The sequence below is a fragment of the Vipera ursinii genome, assembly GCF_947247035.1.
Source record: "Vipera ursinii genome assembly, chromosome: 17".
In the NCBI taxonomy this organism is placed as follows: Eukaryota; Metazoa; Chordata; class Lepidosauria; order Squamata; family Viperidae; genus Vipera; species Vipera ursinii.
The window spans coordinates 4,922,138-4,943,665 of NC_139530.1; the positions used below are offsets into that span (position 1 = coordinate 4,922,138).

The following is a 21,528-nucleotide window of genomic DNA, read 5'->3' on the forward strand; positions in this document are numbered from 1 at the left end:
ATTGTGGTTCTGCTCCGTTTCCCTTTTTAAGGCCTATCCTTATAGACCGTTGTGTCATCCGCATCGTTAAGGATGGTAGTGATCTGGTCCCTGAACAAATGTTCCTGTAAAAGGCTGTCCGGCTGATGTAGGTGAGGAAGCACCCAACGTGACCTGAAAGTCGAAACTGTCCCGCTTCTCTGACATTAACCAGAAAGAGTCCCAGGAAAGGGGATGGAATGGTGTCTTTATTTTGCAAAATGGAACAAAGATGGAAGAGAAACAACGGCATGGAAGCGGAGGGCGCTCAGCCCCTCCTGGGGTTGGTCTGTGGCTTCCAGGCTGTCCATGAACGGAGGGGAGAAGACGTTTTCCCTCTTCTGGCCCATTCTCGGTCCAGAAACAGGCCCTCCAGTTGAGACTCGGCGACTCAGTGGCGCTCCGAGGGTGCCAGGCCCTCCAACGGGGATCCTGTGCTGCTCTGGCGGAGCCTCAGTCGGATTTCTCCTTCTCCTTCATGTGCAGGAAGACGATGCTGAACAGGAACAGGCCCACCATCATCGAGAAGGCGCTGGCGTAGTACGGAAAGGCGGAAGGGATGAAACGCTCGTACTGCGTATGCTGCAGCGGGCGGACGGACACCTGGCCAGGCGGGGAACAAGGCATTAGGACCAAGGCAATGGACTTTTTGCGACTCCACCTGGAAGGTGGCAAATTCCCAACCACTACAAACGGTGTCCGTAACTCGGCAACTCTCGCTCAGCTAGCAAATCTCCAAACCAGATTCTCCAAAAAGCCTCCGGCTGGGCCACAGAGACCAGCGCAGCTGTAATTCAGCACTCTGTCCGTCAGCCCTCAGAGAGCGGAGCCCTCTTCTGCCTGTCTTAGCTCCTGAGCAGACACAAGGACTCTCCTCCGCTACTGTTCCGATGAGCGAGGAAGAGATGCGAGGCTCTACGGAAAACCCGGCTGCTACGTCTAGGGCAAGCGAACTATCTGGCAGTTTCTCCGGAAAAGTCGGGCCTTTGCACGTACCCGTGCAAGCCCTGCGCGGCCAAGCCTTGATTTCGGAAGCCGCTTAAGTGTCTGCTCGGAGGGCAAGGAAAAGAACAAGAGTTACCTGTGTGGAAGAGTAGAGGTGGGTGTAGCCAAGACGGTTGTAGTCCACCTTGAACTGGAACACCCCGTAGACATCTGGCAGCTTGAACTGGACACTGTATTTTCCGCCTGGAAGACAAGCACATTTCTGGCATCAGAGCAAGTCGAAGCTTGGAGTGTTTCTCGGGACCCCTTCTCCAGCCCGCTGCAGGTCTACAGCTGTGACAGGGGACCACAAGCTTGCTCTCCTGGTAACCGCTCTACGTTCGCAAGGCAGACCTCCCTGATCAGTGATAAAAGCTGCTTATGCTTGGCAGGGGGCTTATAGACCCTCACCCCTCCGAATGCCGAATAATCGGAGATCTGCACGCAGCCAGCTGTTAAAAGTCTTGGATTTTTTTCTCTCTTTCTTAATGGACAGCGTGTGGATGAGTTGCTAACCCAGCACAAAGAACTGGTACCTCTGCATTGCTCGGCAAAAGCCGCCTCACCATTTTTCTTCAGGAAAGTCCTCACAAACGGGTCGATGCGGACAAACTCCAGCTGAATATCGTCACCATCAAAGGGGACCCATTTCCCATCGGACAGCTTTTCGATGACGATGCTGTACTCCTGCAAGACAGGGACCCGTCGCCGCGTGAAAAAAACAAAGAAAGCGTGAGAAACCCCGAAACCTCTGTGGCGGTGAAGACGCCAAGCTCTTACCACCAAGTCGGTGACGGTGTAGGCACTTGGGGGCACCTTCTCGCCCACGCGATGGTGGGACACCTCTCCCACACGCAGCACCCCTTCCTCCTTGAAGACCCAGTGGGACAAGGCCATGGCCAGCTCGTAATTTCCAGTTTGGGGGTACCTGAAATAAGAGACGTCGGAGCTCATGTTTTCCGCCACTGCGCTGGCACTCCTTTGCCCGGCTGGCCCACCGCGGGAGGATCCAGCTGGGGTAGGAGGATGGTGTGAAAAGAGGCTGGGCTGCATCTTGGGCAGCGACCGCAGGAAGGCCTTCTCGAAGGGCACCTCAAATTTATGCCGGCGGGCGTTCAAGCCACCAAATTTATACAAGCAGCAGGAACTGCCTGAAATTGTTTTGTCTCCTCCTCGCTGCAATTTCTAGATTGCTACCTACTAATTTTCCCATAGTATAAGGTGACCGTTTTGGAGGGGGGGGGGAAGATCGATGCTGCAAAGCCATCCTTGTCCTCGTCCAGAGTGTCAACCCTGCAAAACCAACCCTGCCTTCTTGCCCTTCCCACAGCCCAGCTGACAACAAGAGCCGCATGCCTTTGAGAGCCGGCTGCCGCCTTCTGCACCGACGATGTGAAAAAGGCATCGCTGAAGAAATCCAGAGAGCCGCTGAAGACCACGCGGGCGTTATTCCGGGCCTGCAGGCCGGCAATCAGGAGGGTGTTCTTTCCGACAGTGTGAGGGTACTTGAAAAGAGAAGATGCTTTTTTTTAACAATATCCTTTCAATATTTGAACATTCTTAATTGCATTCTTGTTTTTTATTCCTTTTTAAAAAAAGAAAGAAGCCGACTTAAGTTGTGCATAGACACATGCGCCAAACATCCTTCTCTTTTCAGGAAACCCTGAAATATGGATTCAAACCATGAGGTTGTCTGAAGGCTATCCAGAAGGAGAAAGCATTGCCCAACGATCAACCACTGACTAGCAGTTCTGAAGGAGGCTCAGCAGACACAGTTCAGGTGGGGCTAAAAAGGCGGGGGAGGAAGCGGGACCCAACCTCCAACTCTTTCCCATGGATCGGGAAGCACAATTCCCACATACCTGGGTGATAGGTTTGTCAGGAAAGAAAGAATAGGAAGTCGAGGAGCCGGTGAGAATATCAAGAACCAAAGGGTTGTCAGGATCAGCCACCATCCTGGGAAGAAAACGGTTCGTGATTGGGCCGCGCTAGGGCGAGTGTCCCACTGGGTGGGTGCCAGGAGACACAGGACTTACCCAACTCCTCTGAAAAGAATGGGGTTATGCGGCTTCTTCCCCACAATCGTTGGAGCCTTAAGGAGGTTCTCAGAGTCTGCAACAATGAGGGTGTGCTGCAGAGGAACAAAAAAAAGGCACCTACTAAACTTTCCTAGTAGGATTCTCACTCAGCGTTGCACATCTCTTGGGAACAGGTGGACCATAAGAGCAGCAGCCAACTGGACCGGTCCTCTATCCTGCTTACCTGTCCCGGGTCAGAGACATCGTAGTTGTGATGGTCAATGACAGCTGTCTTTTCCTCATCAAATTCTATCCCGCATTCGCTTCCCAATTCTCGAAGAGGATCGCCTAAGGAAGATTTTAAAAAAATCCCGTGTGTCCTTTGTACTAAAAGGTCTTACCTACCACTTCTAACATGCTGGGGAGAGACACTTGCAATAAATCCATGTGCCTTGTCAGAAAACACCAAAGAATTCTCGTCTTTTTTAGAATCTCACTTATTTCATTAAAAGACACAGAATTCTAGAACTACAAGGCCCGAGGCAAGCGTAACTGTTTGTCTCCGAGTATTGCTACAAAACAGAAGAGATGAATAATGATCGGCTACTGTTTTGAAGCTTTACTTCCCACGAACAGCTTAAAACCCAGTTGTTCTCCCAGACCTTAAGTAGAATAGACTTTCGCTGCTCGATTTTGGCCAGCCTTGAGATTGCAATGATAAAAACAATAAAGGGGGAAAAATATCTTTTTAAGTTGAAGACAATCTGCTCCGCTGCACCTGTTTCACTGACCGATATCTGAACTGGCAGCCACAAGGATGTTTCCACCCCCATCAATGAAAGCAGCAATGGTCTCCACGTTGATGTTGCCTCCAAAATCTGAAACACAGTGACCGGGTTAAATTTCTTGTCAGAAGGTCAACATTTTTACAGGAATACAGTATTCCAGCTAGCAAGTGTGCAACTGAACAAGACACGAAACTCTGACAAAGGAACAGAAGCTCTGGTGCTTCACTGAACTCTCTCAGCTCTGTCCATCACGTATTGTTATCGTGGCAAGAACAGAATAGAGCTGGAAGGGACATAGAGGTCTTCTAGTCCAGCCCCCTGCTCAAGCAGAACTAAACCATCTCAGACAAGTGATTGTATATGGGCAATTCCGTGTAAGGTGAGGTTTTTTTACAAATACTTTTGTTTTTTTTACAAATACTTCTTACTCAGGTAGAAGAAGTTCAACATTCCCATATATGTAGGCAGCCCTTTGGGTATTGTTCCAAGGTATTACTATTGGCACAACCATTGATTTCTTCCTCCACAATCGCTCAACTTCAGTTTGCAAATCACAGTGTTATTACCATAACATTATTGTTACTACTTATTATTTTTATTATATAAAACTTTTATTCATAAAACATGAAACTCAAGTCAAATGAACACTCAAATTGACTGGCACTAATGGTTGACACGGGTTGCTGCCAGCATCCTAGGTATCAACCAGGTATCTCCTTAAAATGTAAGATGTAATAATAACATTATTATTAATTATTATTATTATTATTATTATTATTATTATTAATTCATTAAACATGAAACTCGGTCAACTGAACACTCAAATGGACTGGCACTAACGGTTGGCACGGGTTGCTACCAGCATCCTAGGTATCAACTGGGTATCTCCTTAAAATGTAAGATGTAATAATAACTTTATTCTCTTTTATTCATAAAACGTGAAACTCGGTCAACTGAACACTCAAATTGACTGGCACTAACGGTTGACACGGGTTTCTACCAACATCCTAGCTGTATCAACCAGGTATCTCCTTAAAATGTAAGATGTTCCGAGTAGCGCCGTTTTTTTGCAGCTTTGCTGGAGTTATTGCAGGAAGCTGCAATTTCTTGATGTATTTTGCAAAGTCTTGGGACGTAGTTCCCAGTGCCCCGACGACAGTGAGTATCATCATTGTTATACTATTATTACACTATTATTATTCATTCTTCATTATTATCATTGCCATTACCATTATTATTAAATTTATTTCCCGCCTATCCCGCCTCGGGGCCCCTCATCGCTCACCCGCCCCCCCTGCAGGCACCGAGGGCAGAGCCTCAGAGCCCCTCCGAGGGGAAGGGAGAGCGACCCGCCTCACCTTCCACCGAGGGGGAGAAGATGACCAGGTTGTCGTAGAGGAACTCCCCGTACTTGATCAGGGACAGGCCGGGGTCGTCCGCCGTCCGGAAGGTCAGGTCAAAGCCTCGCTCTGCAGGGGCAAAGGAGAGTGAGGGAGGCCGCCGCCGCCGCGCCCTGTCCTAGTAGGGAGGCCCGGAGACCCCCACCACCTCCGCGGAGCTCCCTCGCCGCGTCCCCCGGCCGCCGGACCTGCCAGGCCGCGCAGGAAGAGCGAGTGCGTGTCCTTCAGGTTCATGTTCTCCAGCAGCACCAGCGTTCGCGGGCCGCCGCCGCCGGGCGCCGCAGACACAGCCGCCGCCACGAGCCCTGCCGCCAAAATCAGCACCGCCGCCGCCATCTTCTCTCTTCCCTCGCTGGGTGCCCCGGAAGCGAAACCCACCTCTCCCCCCCACCCAATCAGCTCACAGACCTCGGCCGGAGGAGGCGGGGCGAGCCGCAGCTAACCAATGGAAGGAAGAGAGCAGGCGGGGCCTCCCCGTCCGCGTGAGCTAATGAGAAAGAGCCACCTCCGAGGCTCCGCCCCGCCCCTCGAAAGATCGAGTGCTCCGCGCTCGCTGCGCCAGGCGGACATCGCCACGCCCTTTCTGTCGACAGGAGCCAATCGGCGCCCAGGCAGCGTAGGCCGGCCAATGGACCGCCGAAGGGAGCGAGCGTTACCGTAGTAACCGTGGCGCGCACGGCTTTTCTTTCCGAACGACCCTCTTCCGGGAAGAAAACGACGCGCAGACTTTGCATTTGAAATATAAATAAATATATATCTATATCTATATATATATATATATTTGCAGGCCATCTCTATACAAACGGTTTTGCGTCTGTTAAATATAAGCAATGCATCTTCACCACTGTACACAGCAGCCCAGAGAAAGCAATATACACTCCTCCAATAAATTACTCACATACAGGCATATATATATATATTCAGCTTCCGGTAAATAAAGAGCAGGGGGTGCATTGCTGTCCTCCAGCAGGGAGACACACAACAGCCACACTGCAGGGTTGGCCAGAAATCCGGGCTCCTGATCAAAGGCATGCGTTCCCCCCACACGCACAGGCTGGAGAATCGGCCAGGAGGCTCAGTATGGCACCCTCTCCAGCCACGCTGACCCCCAAACCTATTGGGAAATGGGCTGGCACTTCCTAGATGGGGTGGGGGCCCAGCCAAACCGTGCATCAGCCCTCCGATTCCAGCAGGGCCAACATCGCAGGAAGAAACCCTGAATTACGAGACGACGAGAGGAAGGGCACCTTTTGCGCACAATCCCAAAACGATAACAAAGCCAAGCCACAGAAAGGGTCACCAGGGACTCTGTCCTCTTCTGACGGCAGAAGCACTAGAAGGAGCCGGCTAAGCATCCCTCCACCTCGTGCTGCACAGCCAGAGACCGACTGGCCCCAAACAGCCATGAGGACTTCCGACGAGTTTGCTCTTCTCCCCAGAGATCCTCGGCCGGACCGTCTTGCTCCTCATAACAATGGTTGATTCGTCCTGCACCCAAGGAGCAGAACAGGCCTGCACGAACACCGGAGTAATTGTCTAACAAGGCTTCCATACTGGGGAATTCTACATTCAAATGCTGTGGAGGAGGGGGAGGGGGCGAAGGAGACAGAAAAAAAAAGAAAAATATGAAAGACCGCATATACTTTTGATTCCAAGCACCCATGACAACAGCTGATATTGCTAAGTAAATCGGCACGAGGTACTGCAAGCAAAACAATGGCTAATTTAAAAGATTAAATAAAAACAGCAATGGAAACGTGGGCTTAATACCTTGCATAATCTTGAATCTATGCCTCTTGTTTATACAATCCAGGATTGTATTAGCTTTTTTGGTTGCTGCTGCACACTGCTGGCTCGTGGTTAAGTGATCATCCACTAGGACTCCGAGCACCTGCAGGCCCGCCACACTTACTGTTTTTAAAGCCGGGTCTTGCCCAATCTGTACTTGTACCTTTGATTTTTCCTACCTCAATGTAAAATTTTGCTTTTCTCCACACTGAAACTTTACCTGACCACACTGTCACCTTTCCCAATTCTCTCACCTCAACTGAGTACTTTCCCAGCTGGCTGCGGTAAATTTGATACGGAACCACGCCGCAGCGGGTCCTCACTGCCAGGCACCACTGATGGGTGGATCCTGACTCAGCAGACAGAAGGAAAGACCCCAGCACGTCATTCCTCAGCAGGGCCAGGCCGGCATTTCTGGAAGGCAGAGCGAAATGCAGGAAGCAGAGGGCAAAGCAGCAGTGGATCTTTGCAGCCTCACCCAAAGGGCACTCAAGGACCCTGAAGCCCCCCCCAAAAAAGAACCCTCCAGCAACCATCCACCGCCACGTGCACCAGCAAGTCCTAGGTCCACTGATAGGGTGGGCAGAACCGCCTACGAGGGCCTCAGAGCCATCCAGGGGGAGGCCCCCTCACCTGTTGATGCCCGCAAAGGACCACACACTCTCCCTCAGGTCGTTCTCGTTTTCTGGCAGATGAAGCAGGCTCCCTTTGCCGTCGCAGCTGGAAGAAACTGGAACCAAGGATAGAAAGAGCCAGATTGAAGGGCTTCACGGATCACCCAGGTCGTCGCCTAATGTGGAAATGTGGCAACGGGCACATGGTGGTGGTTTCTGGCTCCGATCCGGCACCCATGCCCAGTTGCCATAGTTATTTCAACCTGTGACAATGCGTGGAAGATTCCTCCTCGTGGTAAGGAAGAAAAAACTAACCCGTCCTTTTCCCTTCGTGATTGTCAAGACTTTTATCCGTAATGCAGTGAAGCTTTGTGCCTCTTTCCTTGATGGCTCTCTCCTCTTTCTACCTCCCCGGCTCCCCAAATACTCACATCCTTCCCAGGCTCCCTGCTGGGAGCCCGCCTCAAACGTACAACCTCGGTAGGCCCCAGAACGGAGAATCTTGCTGCGAATCGCCTTCTTGCGCACCAGAATTGGAGAGCAATAGGGGTTTCCAGGACGGGCGCTGCCCACGCTGCCGCTGGTTTCCTCCAGGTCCAGCCTCTCTCTCTAAGGGCACAAGCAGAGCAGCTGCTGAGCAGGGCAGGCCGAGACTCCCCGGGGCCTGGTCCCAAACTGGAGACTGCTATGCTGCGTTTGGCCGATGCAAACTACCTCTGGGATGCTAAACAGCGGCTTGGGCTGTGAACGGAGCCTCAGCTCTCGAACCAGGGCTGGCTTGACCTTCAGGTAAAGCCTTAGGAGGCGCCCGAAAGCTGGACGCGTCTCAAGGGACACACACACACACACCCCACCCAAGAGAGCAACCGCCGCTCTGGAAGTGGTGAGCTATGCAGATTCCCCAGGGGAGGCAGGAGAAGAGGCCGGGGCTCACCACGCTGACCGAGGAGCCAAATTCTGCGGGGCAGGGCAGCCTCCGGAAGGACACCAGGGCGTTGACGTTCTGGGAGACCTCCTCGGGGTTGAGGGACTCCCAGACCACCTGGCTGTCCAGAGAGGCGCCCAGGAGCTTCCCGGAGTCTCGCTGGGCAGAGGCACCCAAGGAGGAGGAGGAGGAAGAGGAGGACCAGTCCTGTTCTTCGGGGTGCAGGAGAAGGTAGCCCAGCTGGAAGAAGCGGCAGAGGAGATAGTGCAGCGCCTGGACCTGGCGGGGTGGGGTGGAAACAGAGGAGGCTGAGTGCCCGACCCACGCCTGGCTCGGCCCCTCCGGAGCAGGACTTCGTTCCGGGCGCCCCACCATGGTGCAGCGGCTCCCCTGCCTGGCTGAAGCCTTCCACCAGCTCCTTGCCCCAGCCAGAGCCGCACCGAGGACGGACGGACGGGCTCGGCGTCGCCCACGCACCTCTCCAGGCTGGCTGCCCACGAAAAGGTGGCAGAAGAGGCTGCCACGGGCGCCGCGCGGGTTGCGGGCCAGGAAGGCGAACTGCCGGTCGGCGGGCCTGCAGGTGCTGTAGGCGAGGCGCTTGAGCGCGTGGGCCATGAGCAGCAGCGGCGGCGCCTGCGGGAGGGAGAGAGCAGCGCGGGCGGCTCAGCCTCCCCGACGGCCGGGGCTCAGCCGCCCACCCGCCCTCTCGGAGGCGCGCCCCTACCTCGCCGTCACGGCCGAGCATCTTCAGACCCTGCAGGCAGAAGCGTAGGTGGACGGAGCGCCGGCGCGGACAGTCCTGGGTGGAGAGTGTTAGATGTTTTGTGCCAGCCATTGGCAGTTACCCAAAAAGGTCTTCAGATGGAAACAAAGAGGCTTCTTTGCTTCCACTGATGAGTCAGGGGTCCCAGGCCCCTGCAGCCCCATTGGCGAGAGTGTTTTATGGTTAGGGAGGGGCTGAGACCCCCCATAAGAGCCTTGGTGGAGCAGTGGGCTGATGCCTCCTTAAGTAACACCAGCTGCCTGCAATTAGTGCAGGTTCGAGTCCCACCAGGCTCAAGGTTGACTCAGCCTTCCATCCTTCCGAGGTAGGTAAAATCAGGACCCAGATTGTTGGGGGCAATTAAGCTGACTTTGTAATAATGCCGCTTGGGGTGTGTGTGAAAGCCCTAATAAGCAGGCATATACATAGAAGGAAGGCTACTGCTAAGCTTGTAAGCCGCCCTGAGTCTTCGGAGAAGGGCGGGATATAAATGGAATTAAAATAAAATATAAATAAATACCTCTGCTCAGGGGCTGCTCTTTCGTCTTCTCTTTCTCTCTTGCATGCATTCTCTCTCTATCATACAGGCATGGATGTCTCCATGCCATATAGCTCTTTCTATATAATCTATCCATGAATAAAGCTTCATTATGACTGCATTTCTGCATTCTGCCTATTTCACTTGGAAGCACCTTAACGACCCATCGATCTCTCGTGAGTTCATCTCACAGAGAGGGGGGGAAAGAAAGGGCGAGAGGGACGGAGCGGGGAGGGAGGGGGTCGGCTGCCGGTCTCCCCACCACCACCACCCGGCCTCCCCCACCCACCCACCCACCCGCCGGTCCCTCCCCGCGCACCTTCAGCAGCTGCAGCCGCTGATGGACGGCTTGGCCCGCCCGGGGCAGGTCGGCGTCTTCCACGGCGAAGGAGCCCACGTACTGCGGCAGCGGAGGAGGAAGAGGAGGAGGAGGAAGAGGAGGAAGGCGCGTCAGCCCTTGCCAGCCCGGCTCCCAGGCGACCCTCGCCCTGCCTGTCCCCCAGCCTCACCTCGGCCGCTTTGGTTAGGGCCCGGCCGGCCCTGGGCTCCGCAGCCCGCCCGGTCGGCTGCCTCTTCATGCCGGCCGGCCACGAGAGGAGCCGCCGCCGCTCCGCGATCGCCCGTGGACGGACCTCAAACCCCCCCACCCCCACGCTTCTGCACCGCCCGGCCAATCAGGCTGGAGACAGCCAAAATAGACCCCGCCCCCTCTGCTTGCCCCCCCCCCGCACACACACACACACACACACACACCCAAAAAAAACGACGCGCAAGCAAAGTGGGGAGGGGGCTCCGGAGTCTTGAAAAGCTTTTTATTTCTGCAAAAGAAGGCGCGACCTTTGCAATCTGCGGCTCTACATTAGCGATCGGATCGTTGTTCTCCGGGACGAAAAAAGGAGTGGGGGGGGTCCAAGGAGGAGTGAAACGTTTCCTCCCCCCCTTTTAAGGAAAAAAAAAACAGCTCAAAGGCCCCCTCCGAAGGAACGTGGGGCGGGGAGATTTGGGGTGGGTGGGGGGCCACTAAGCTGAACAACGGAACACTCTTGACTGGGGAGAGGGGGGGGGGGAAAGGCAGCCTTTGGTGCCCCCCACCCCACCCTCCGGCTAGGGGGGGGGAAGGGGGTGTCTTGGAGAACTAATTGGGGAAGGGGCCGGAGGAAAGGAGGGCCTGGCAGAGAGGGAGGGAGGGAGGGGGTTCTGTTTCCACTTCTAAAAATATAAAAATCTTTCCAACCGGTTTTTTCAAAAGCCCACCCCCCCATCCAAAGCCCAGGTGCACCCTGTACAGATTATATATCCCCCCCCCTTATCTCCTTATTTTAAAAAAAAAAAAAGAACAGCCCTGTGTTATAGGGGTGATGGGGATCGGAGGAGAAAGGAAGCCAGACTTTGGGGGGGGGCAGGGGGCGGCGAAGGAAGGCACAGCAGGAAGAGTCTGGGGGGGGGGTCTACCTGCCATGCTAAGACCCAAAGGCTGGCTTGGGGGTGGGGTGGGGTGGGGAAGTGCTGCGGTTCTCCACTGCTGTAGGGGGGGGCGGGCGGAAGGAGGGGGAGACAGAGGGTCGAAGCCTCTGAACTAAGTTACAAATGGGGGGGGGGGAGAGGGAGGGGGGCTGTACTTATAAAAGAAGGGGGCCCTAAGCGGTGCCCCCTGCCTGCCCACCCGCCAACCGGGCTACTTCTTGGCCCTGAGTGACTTCCGCATGGTGGTCTTGCTCTTCTTTGCGGCGGGCTTCTTCCGGTCCCGTTTGGCGCTGGCGGCGGCGGCGGCTGCGGCGGCGGCGGCCGGCTTCTTGAGGGCCGGGCTGGCGTTGCTGGAGAGACTCTTGACCGCCGGCCGGGCGGGCACGCCCTTGGCTTTCTTGGCCTTGGCGGGCGGAGGCGGGGGCGGCTTGGCTTTCCCACGGTGGGCCAGGGGGGCCTTCTTTCGGGGGGTGGGCTTGACCTCCCGTCGCTTCGCCAGGGGAGGGGCCCTGTTCCGGGCTTTGGGTGGGGGCCGCTTTGGCATCCTGCCCAGGGGGGGAGCAGAAAAATCACCAAACGACAAGGCCTCCCCTTCTGCCGGTCAGTCAGCCCCTTTCCCATAACGGCCACAGACCCCTGACCCAGCATTTATGGGGCACCATTCGAACCCCGCCCCCCGCCGTACCTCTTCTTCGGAGGAGGAGGCTCATCTTCCTCCTCTTCTTCTTCCTCCTCCTCGTCATCTGTCTCCTCCTCGTCATCTGTCTCATCCTCCTCTTCCTCCTCGTCCTCCTTCTGTTTCTCAGGGAACAGAATACCGGGGCTGCGGGGAGAGGGGGGGGAAGGTCACCCCAAGGAAGAGCCCATCCTGGTTAGCAGCCAAGGAATCAGCAGGCTGCTGAGGCCCCCAGCAGCCCCCCCCCTCCCCCAGCCAGGCACACAAGGGATCTGGCGGCTCCGGGGGGGGAGCGGTGAGGGTGCCCCAGGGCAAGGCCCCCGGCCGGCCAAGACTGACCTCGGGTAGTAGGGGAAACACAGCTGGAAGGTGCCGCTGAAGCCCTTGCCGGAGATTTGCTCCATCCAGCCGTACTTCTCGCACTTCTGCAGAGTCCTCTTCAGGAGGTGAACTGCAGGGGGCAGAGAAAGCGGTATTCAGGGGGGTGGGGTGGGGTCATCCGCCAGCTTGACCCCCCCCAATCCAGAAAGGCAGAGCTCCAAATGGGGTCCCCGAAAGTCCACTCCAGAGGGGCCCCGGGCCGAGCCTCCAAATCTAAGGCAGAGCCGGACAAACTGGCGGGCAATCAGAATGCCCCCGCCCGCGGAAATGGGGAAACCGTGCGCTGAATTCTGCCGTCCCCGGGATCTGCCTGGCCCAGAGAGGGAGAAGACCCAAAGACACCCCCCCACCCATCCTGGAGGACGGACTGCTGGAGGCTGGTTCCCCGGGTGGGCGGGGAGCGGCGGCCGAGCGCCTGCGCCCCGGCGGCGCTGCGTTGGTCCTACCCTGCAGGCTGGAGTTTGTGCCCGGGTGCTTCTCCAGGACGTATTTCTTGAGAGCGGTGGTGGAGCAGGTCTTGGGCTCGTTCATGGCTGCGATGGCGGAGAGGATCGCGTCCTCCATCAGGCTTCCGCCCAGCAGCGGCTTCTCCCCTGACTTCTTCAGCTGGTGTGCACACAAGGAGGAGGATTGGGCGTCTTGTGCAAGAGGAGAGAGAGGGAAAGAGAGAGAGAGAGCGCCACCCACCCAGCCCAGCCCTGACTCCCAGGGAAGCCTCTCTTACCCACCTGGAAGGTGCCCGAAGCCCCCTTGCCCGTGATCTGCTCCAACTGGCCCTTCTCCACCGCCCGCTGCAGGGCGTTCTTCAGCAGCTGGGGCCTAAGGGGGAAGAAGCCGCAGAGAAGCCGCCTGGCTGGCTGGTCTGCAAAAGGGCAGGGCAGGGCAGGTTCCCCCGCCCCCTGCCGCTCAGGGGTGCTCCTCCCTCCCCCCTTTCTTGGCCATGTTCATGCCCGCTTCCGGCCGCCTTACCGGATGTCCACCTTCAGCTTGGGGTAATATTGGGAGACGTATTTCTTGATCAGGCTGTAGGAGGCCTCCTTGGGCTCGCAGAGGCGAGTAAAGGCCAGCGGGAGAACATCCTCCAGCTTCACGTGCTGCTCTGCGCTGGAGGCCGACAAGCTCCTCTGGAAGGAAAAGGAGGCGCAAGGGCTGAGGCTCCAGCCCGGGGCCCCCGGGAGGCTGGCAAGCTGTTCAGGGGTCCAAGGTGGGGCTTAAGGCCTCTTCCGTCAAGTCAGAGGCTGCGAGGGGCCGTGGTGCCCTCTCTTCCTCCAGCACCCTGCACCTGTGGAACTTCTGCCTTCCTCAGGGCCTTTAGAAGAAGACACCCCCCCCCCGCCGCCCTGAGGGAAGCAGAACAGCCCTGCTGGCTCAGACTCCGGAGGCTCCGGGGCAGAGCAAACTCCGCCGGACTTACCTTCCGATCTCTGGACTTGGAGGCTGCTTTCCCTGAGTTGGGGGCCACCACAAAGCTTCCAGACGCTCCTTTCCCTTTCACCTGTCCCAGAAAAAGTGGTGGGGAGGGTCAGGCTGGAAGCAAAAGCTACTGCAAAACGCAAAGGGTGTCCAACATTTCCCCCCCTCCCCAAGTCGATGAAGCAAAGGGGAGGGGGAAAACATGGGCTCTGCATAGATGCTTACATGACTTGGCTGAGTCTGCTTGGGAGACGAGAGAATAGGAATAGGAATATAGAATAGAATAGAATAGGAATAAATAATGGAACAGAATAGGAATAAAAATAATAGAATAGAATAGGAATAGAGAATAGAATAGAGAATAAAATAGAACTAGAATAGAAATAGAATAGAAATAGAAATAGAATAGAATAGAATGAGGAAAGAATAGAAGAGAATAGGAAATGGAATAAAGAATAGAATAGAATGGAATGGGAATAGAGAATAGAATGCAATAGAATGCAATAGAGAATAGAATAGAACGTAGAATAGAACAGAATAGAAATAGAATAGAATGAGGAAAGAAGAATAGAATAGAATAGGAAATGGAATAGCGAATAGAACAGAACAGAACAGAATAGAATAGAATAGAATAGAATAGAACAGAGAATAGAATAGAAAAGAATAGAATAGAAAAGAATAGAATAGAAATAGAAATAGAGAATAGAATAGAGAACAGAACAGAATAGAAATAGAATAGAATGAAAAAAGAACAGAACAGAATAGGAAATGGAATAGAGAATAGAACAGAATAGAGAAAAGAACAGAACAGTAGAATAACTTTGTCACTTTAAATGTACACTAATCAGCAAACATTAAAATGAGATTTCATCCCAATGCCAAGGCAGGAGTTGCTGGGGGGGGAGGGTAGGCGAGGCACAGTCCTACCCCAAACGCCGGAGGGACTTTCCGAATTGCCCCCCAGCTATAAACGCCAGCAGCCTTGAAGGGCAGGCCGAGTCTCCAGCTCAAAGGGGCCCCCTCCCACCGGGTGGCTGGCGGGCACCTTGTGCTTACCTGCCGTATGACCCCCCGCTCGAGTTCCCTCTTCAAGGCCTGCTTCAGGAGGTACCCCCTCCGCTCCAGGTCCAGCGAGGGGTACCTGCTGATGATGTACTTTCGGATGGCGACCACCGAGGCCCCCCCTTTCTGATAGCACGCCTGGGAGGGCGAGAAGGACGTCGTGGGCAGGTCTCCCCCTGGCATCGGTCTGGGCAGCCAAAGAGTTAAGAGGTCTTTCCGTCCCGTTCCCCCCCCTCCCTGCTGCCTCCCCACCAATCCTTCCCTCCCTCACTTTGATGGCTTCGATCAAAATGGCGTCCATCTTGGGCCGAGAGGAAGCGGCCATCGGCGTCTGCTTCTGCGCCCGGGCTAACTGGCTGGCCGAAAGAGTAGCCCAGGCGGGGATGGTCTTTTTCACCTTCTTCTCCTTCTCCTTCGCTGGATCCTTCTCCCTGCGCGGATGGGGAAAAGAGGTGAGGGGGCCTGGAGGCAGACACGAGCCGACAGCTGCCTTTCTCCAAGACCTGTGTCCCCACAGTGCATGCCCCCCCCGCTCTCCTGTCCGAGGGCCACAACTAGGGCCAGCGAAGCTAGGCTAGCACGTGCCCCAGTTGCTGCTCAGCCGGTTGGCAAACCTGTGCCGCTTGCCGCCAGGGTGGGTCGGTCCCCTATCCCAACAGGAAGAAATGAGGTGCCACCCAGTGCCCACGGCCGAGGGGGGGTTCTGAACCTCTGAGCCCCCATGCCAACCAGCTGGATAACGGGTGGGTGGGTGGGTTGCATTTTAGGGGCAGCAAGCACACGGTGGACACTGGGTCCTTACTAGCAAGGGGCCATGGCCGTCTTCTTAGCAGCCCCCCTGTTCTTTCCCCCCACCCCCACTTCTTACTCCTTCTTGGCTTCCTCGGCAGGCTTCAGCTCTGCCTTCTCCTCCTCCTCCTCCTCCGGCTCCTTCGGCTGCTCGGTCCCACCGGGGGGAGCCAGGGGGGCCTGGTTCTCTTGCTCCTCCACGGTGGAGGCCGATTCTTCTGAGCTGACATCCGCCTCTGAAGGAGGAAACGGAGAAAAGAGGGCAAGCAGTGGCACACAAGCAGCCCGGCCGGGTGGGCAGGCACAGCCGCTGGGGAAGAGCGCAAGGGCCAAGCTTCCTCTGCAGAGATCCTGCAAAGTCTGGGCTCGGCAACTCCTCCGATTAAATGAGGTTGGGTGGGGGGATGAAAGACACCCCCCCTCTTGCTGGAGAGCTGCATTCCCCCTCCTGCCCTCTGGCTCCACCCTGCTTTGTCCTAAAGCTGCAACTCTACAGCTTCCGCTGTTAAAAAGCCTCCGTGCCCAGACTGGGGCGGCCTCCTAGCTCGACCCAGCGCTAGCAAATTTTGACTAGCTGGGCTCCTGTTTAACAAGCCTCGGATCAGACGTAACAGCAAAGTCACGCCATAAGAAGGAAGCTCAGAGCTTGGGGAGCCGGGCTCAGCGCAACCATCTTTGGTGTCAGACCTAGCCCGGTCTGATCCCTTAGGGAAGTAAAACTCGCATTGGAAGTGAAAAGACACTTTTACTAAGAGATGCTGACGGCAGGTGACTCAAGCGGACTCTTAAAAATTCCCACGTTTCAATACACAACTAAAACCCCTAGTTTCCAGCCTTCCTCCTTCCACGGTCCGGCTGGGCGCAGTCAATCCAGCACCTTCGCCATTGTTATCAGAAACTCCCGAAGTGTTTTGGCCGGTCAAATTCCACCCTGGGAGCAAACAGCCTTGAAGACCGGCCAGTGGGAACTGGATTCCTGACTGCTCTGTTCTTCCTTAACTGTCAATCCATCCACCCCTCCACCCCTCCCTAATTCTCATAATAAAAGCATGCAGCTTTTTATGGCCCATTTGTTCCTCCTCTCCCTTCCTCCATACAATTATGCAGGGTGGCATAATTAATTAATTAAAATGGGGGTATCTTTTTTGGCCTCTTTTAAGTGGTACAAGAGGGACGTGGTGACTCAGTGGGTTAGGACGCTGAGCTTGTCGATCAGAAGGTCGGCAGTTTGGCGGGTCAAATCCCGAGTGCCGCGTAGCAGAGTGAGCACCTGTTATTCGTCCCAGCTCCTGCCAACCTAGCAGTTCGAAAGCACATAAAAAGGCAAGTAGAAAAATAGGGACCGCTCCGGTGGGAACAGCGTTCCGTGCGCCTTTGGCGTCTAGTCATGCCGGCCACATGACCACGGAGACGTCCTCGGACAAGCGCTGGCTCTTTGGCTTTGAAATGGAGATGAGCACCGGCCCCTAGAGTCGGAAACGACTAGCACGCGTGTGCGGGGGAACCTTTACCTTTACTAAGTGCTACAAACATCCTGAAAGACACTCACCTGCTTCTCACCGGAGCCAATCTCTGCAGTGCCTTAAGGAGGCTCAGCATGGTAATCTCTCCCCCCTCCCGCAGTGGTCAAGGTGAGACTTGAGAAAAAAGGAAAGAAAAACAAACAAAGAAACAAACTCTTTACCTGGTTTGGCCTCCTCAGCTTCAACAGGCTTGCTTTTGGGAGGGGTTTCCCGAGAAGCGTTCACCACCCGGCGGATTGGCATGGCTCCGTCTTCAAATGTCTGGGAAGGATAGCAAAGCATCAGGAGAGGCCCGGTAAAGGAGACCCCCCCCGACAGGCTGAGAAACCCACCCACCCCCCACCGCCACCTCTCCTGTGAGCGACTTGCCCATCCTAGAAGAGAGGCGACTGTGTTTGGGGAGGGGGTGTCCAGCTTTCTGCTTCCACTTAACAAGTGTCACAAGTGTTTTGCTCCAGCTCAGAATGACACATGGGTGAGGGCGGGGGGGGGGGGGGAAGAGGGGGAGGGGAAGCACTGTGGAAGCAGGAAAGGAAGGGGGGGGGGTTTCCAACACCTGGGAAGGAAGGAAGGATGGATCCCAGCTGTGATTCCTAGAAGCAGGGGGAAGAAAGAGCACGAGGGGGGCCCTTGCAAGGGCCAATCCGAGGGCAGGCGTGGAGGGAGGGGGTCAGCCCCTACCTCACTCAACTTGTCCAGGGGAGCTCCTGTTAAGAGTGGAACTGCCTTACGGTGTGCGGGATCGGCTTCACACAGCTCAGTCGCCATTTAAATTTAATGTCTAGCCTCAACGGGAGGAGGGTAACACTTTGGAAGCCTCAGGGCTTAACCTCAAAGGGAAGGAGGACTTCCTAACAGAAGTGCAAAAAAGATTCGGTGTGAAGGTGGTTATCCAGAACAAGGAAACAGAAATCTTCAGCCAAAATTTAGTTCCCTTTCACGCGGCAGAGTTATAACAATTTAAAAAAAAAAACAAACCAAAACCTCAAAGCAGTCAGAGAAGAAGGCGGCCGCGAGCTGGTCCCTTGGGCTGTTAACTTAGCTAAGCTGAAACCGCCTCCAAGAACCGCCCGCCTCGCTAGCAAGGTAGGACACGGTGCAAAGGAGCTCCCAAGATTCAACACAGCAAGCAAGGGGGCGGCACACAGGTGCACCTCCCTACAGAGAAGACCAAGCGGGGGCTTCGCAAGCAGCAGCTAAAGACAGGCAAGTTCCAACTAGGAAAGCGCTCATAATGCCAGAGGGACGCAGGCCTCACCCGATGCTCAAACGGGAGCTAAGCGAAAGCGGACAAAAACCAGAATTGTTGCCCACCAACTGTACCGGGGGGAGTTTTAAAAATAACCCCAAAGTACTCCATCATCTGGCACCATCTCCTCTGCCCACCCAGTCGAGACTCCAAAGACATCCTTTGATAAACAACAGACCGGCTTTGCTTCGAGGGGAGAGAGTAAGTAGGACGGCAGAGTAAAATGGGTAGACCGTCTATTGGCTTAGGTGAAATATGAAAAAAAAAATTTCTTTCTGGGTACTGTGCTGAAAGAAGGGACGATTATTCAGGATTACAACTCTGGGAAAGATTGTAGAGGCTGCCTGCCTCTTCCAATTCTTCTCAAAAGCGGAAGAATCGATGTGAGCAGGATGGACTTTTTTTTTAAAAAAAATAAATCAATGAAATGTCCAGGTTTCCAGGATTGGATTCCTTTTTAAAAAAAAACACAAGGAAAAAACAACTGGCAAAAACTCAACATAATAATCTGTTTGCGCTCCCTTTCAAGGGGGGGGGAGTCCATTTACTTTGAGGGGGGAAAAAAACATAATGTAACTTTAAAATTTATACCCGATTTCTCCTTACAGTATCTCTGTTTCTAACACAGACGGAAATACTGCCGCTTAGCATCAGCGCAAGGCACACTGAACAGAGCAATAATGCAATTTAGTCTGACTGCACAAGGCCGAGCTGCAAAGGTTTATTTTTCGACAGCGTGCCCCAAACCCCCCACTCCCTTCTGCATAATGCAGGCAGACTATTTAAGGCCTGGAAAGAAAGCAAGAAGCAGTCCCCACACTTTGTCCCGCGTCAACAAATCCATCCAGAGACAGGCAGCAACTTCTTTTTCTTCACACACACCCACCCACACCCAGACACAGACAAGTCACACAACAGCGTGGTATCTTTTCCCAAAAGGATCCCGGGACCACATCGTGTGCAGCGCTCAGCTGATAGGGATTCTAAAGCTACAGGGACGACACACGTTTGAATCCTCTCGCAGAAGCCCGAGCATATAAGTTGGTTGTATAAGATGGTGAGGTCAGATACGATAACCTTGTCATTTTTTTTCTACTGTGGGCACAACGTCCCATCCAAAATGAAATTTAGTTGCCCGCTCTAAAAAGTGGAACGCATACATGACACACACCTAACCACACTATATACACATAGGCATAGACCCACACCCCTACATAACAAATAAATATTAAATATTAAGCACTGTCCATCATCTTGAATATATAACAGAAGGAGGAAGCTTGAGAGTTCACAAGGTTAATGATGTATGGAATGCAAACTATGGCTGAATCTGGATGCTCTGCTGCGGATACCAGGTTGTGAGGAAGGTGGCATAAAATAAATATAAAATATAAGAGCTAACTCCTGTCTGGAAGCCTCGAGGAGGCAATTATTTCTGCAAAGGTTGCGTGGCATCCGGCTCACATTCCTGGCTGGGCAGCCCAAAGCCATAAGGAGTTGAATTGTCACTGTCACATACACACAGACACACAGACACACACAGAAACATTACTGGCTGGGTAGCCCAAAGCGATAAGGAGTTGAATTGTCACTGTTACACACACACACACACAGAGAGAGAGAGAGAGAGAGAGAGAGAGAGGGGGGGGGGGGGAGAAACATTCCTGGCTGGGCAGTCCAAAGCCACAAGGAGTTGAATTGTCACTGTCACTATCACAGACACACACAGACACACAAACATTACTGGCTGGGTAGCCCAAAGCGATAAGGAGTTGAATTGTCACTGTTACACACACACACACACAGAGAGAGAGAGAGAGAGAGAGAGAGAGAGGGGGGGGGGGGGGGAGAAACATTCCTGGCTGGGCAGTCCAAAGCCACAAGGAGTTGAATTGTCACTGTCACTATCACAGACACACACAGACACACAAACATTACTGGCTGGGTAGCCCAAAGCGATAAGGAGTTGAATTGTCACTGTCACACACACACACACACACACACACACACAAAGATTCCAGGCTGGGCAGCCCAAAGCCATGAGTTGAATTGTCACCGTCACTGTCACTGACACACACAGACACACAAACATTACTGGCTGGGTAGCCCAAAGCGATAAGGAGTTGAATTGTCACTGTCACACACACACACACACATACACAAAGATTCCAGGCTGGGCAGCCCAAAGCCATGAGTTGAATTGTCACTGTCACTGACACACACAGACACACAAACATTACTGGCTGGGCAGCCCAAAGCCATAGGGAGTTGAATTGTCACTACAACACACACACACACACACACACACACACACAAACACAGAAACAAACATTCCTGGCTGGGCAGCCCAAAGCCATAAGGAGCTGAACTGTCACTCAAACACACACACACACAGACTACGAGCAGCATCTACCACCAGGAATCCAGGCCTCTGCGGGGCCTTTGCTGCTCCAGGCCAGTTCCAGGCAGAAGCCCCGTCGCTTCCCCGAAAGCTCAGCGCGGCTTCCCCGCACAGCCACCGCCCAGAGCCTCCGTCCCTGCGTGGAAGCAATGGCTCCCAACGCTGCAACGGGAGAGCCCCCCCGCCCCCCACCGGGCCTCCACCCCTCCCCCCTCCCCCGGAGCGAGGCCTCTTCTTCTCGGCTGCCGCCGGGGCCCGCGAGCCGCGCCGGGCCGGCCTGGAGGGGGTGGGCGGGAGGGAAGCGGGCGGCCCTGGCGGGAAGTGGGGGCCGTGGGGGGCATTTCCGGGGCAAGCGCCGCCAAAGGGGAGGCCCGGCGGCGCGCTCGGCCCGCCGCCCCGCCCTCCGAGGCCGCCGCTCACTCACCGCGCCTGCGGGGCCCGGGCTGGGCTGAGCTGAGGCGCACAAAGCGGGGCGGCGGCGGCGGCGGCGGCCAAGGCTCCCCTCCCCCACACAAGCAGAACGGCGGAAGTCCCGGCGGCGACAGGTAGGAAAAGGCGGGCTCGTCGCGGCGAAGGACCAATAGCCGCCCGCGGGGTGGGGGGTGGGGGAGCCAGAAGTCGCTCTTTCTCTCTCTCTCTCTCTCTCTTCCCCCTACTACACCGCGCAGGCGCCAAGAGCAGTCTCCGCCTTCCCGCATGCGCGCGGCGTCCTCGCCGATTGGGGGGCGAACTCT

At 54.9% G+C, this 21,528-nt stretch overlaps 2 protein-coding genes across 8 annotated transcripts; both read right to left on the bottom strand.

The window, feature by feature from the left end:
• Positions 1 to 206: 206 nt before the first annotated feature.
• On the bottom strand, positions 207 to 5,595 carry DDOST (dolichyl-diphosphooligosaccharide--protein glycosyltransferase non-catalytic subunit). Its single transcript, XM_083375704.1, has 11 exons — positions 5,397 to 5,595; positions 5,167 to 5,277; positions 3,812 to 3,898; positions 3,265 to 3,368; positions 3,039 to 3,133; positions 2,865 to 2,958; positions 2,359 to 2,507; positions 1,783 to 1,930; positions 1,569 to 1,689; positions 1,100 to 1,206; positions 207 to 621 (listed from the first exon to the last, which is right to left on the bottom strand). Exons 1-11 carry the CDS (start codon positions 5,542 to 5,544, stop codon positions 472 to 474), a joined length of 1,314 nt encoding a protein of 437 aa, XP_083231830.1. The 5' UTR covers positions 5,545 to 5,595; the 3' UTR covers positions 207 to 471.
• A 2,490-nt stretch (positions 5,596 to 8,085) lies between these two features.
• Positions 8,086 to 21,456, bottom strand: HP1BP3 (heterochromatin protein 1 binding protein 3). 7 transcript variants are annotated; one of them, XM_083375695.1, is made up of 14 exons: positions 21,219 to 21,456; positions 17,826 to 17,995; positions 17,306 to 17,405; positions 15,701 to 15,857; positions 15,104 to 15,263; positions 14,827 to 14,970; positions 13,772 to 13,852; positions 13,327 to 13,481; positions 13,086 to 13,176; positions 12,804 to 12,963; positions 12,316 to 12,427; positions 11,986 to 12,123; positions 8,545 to 8,814; positions 8,086 to 8,219 (listed from the first exon to the last, which is right to left on the bottom strand). In XM_083375695.1, coding segments are annotated over exons 2-14 (1,656 nt in total). In that variant the 5' UTR covers positions 17,913 to 17,995; positions 21,219 to 21,456; the 3' UTR covers positions 8,086 to 8,218. The 7 variants fall into 7 exon arrangements, with proteins under 7 accessions (XP_083231821.1, XP_083231824.1, XP_083231823.1 ...); XM_083375698.1 differs by lacking the exon at positions 8,086 to 8,219 and adding an exon at positions 9,260 to 9,334 and having other exon boundaries at positions 8,739 to 8,814; positions 21,219 to 21,454; XM_083375697.1 differs by lacking the exons at positions 8,086 to 8,219; positions 8,545 to 8,814 and adding exons at positions 9,036 to 9,168; positions 9,260 to 9,334 and having other exon boundaries at positions 21,219 to 21,454.
• Between the last annotated feature and the right edge of the window lie 72 nt (positions 21,457 to 21,528).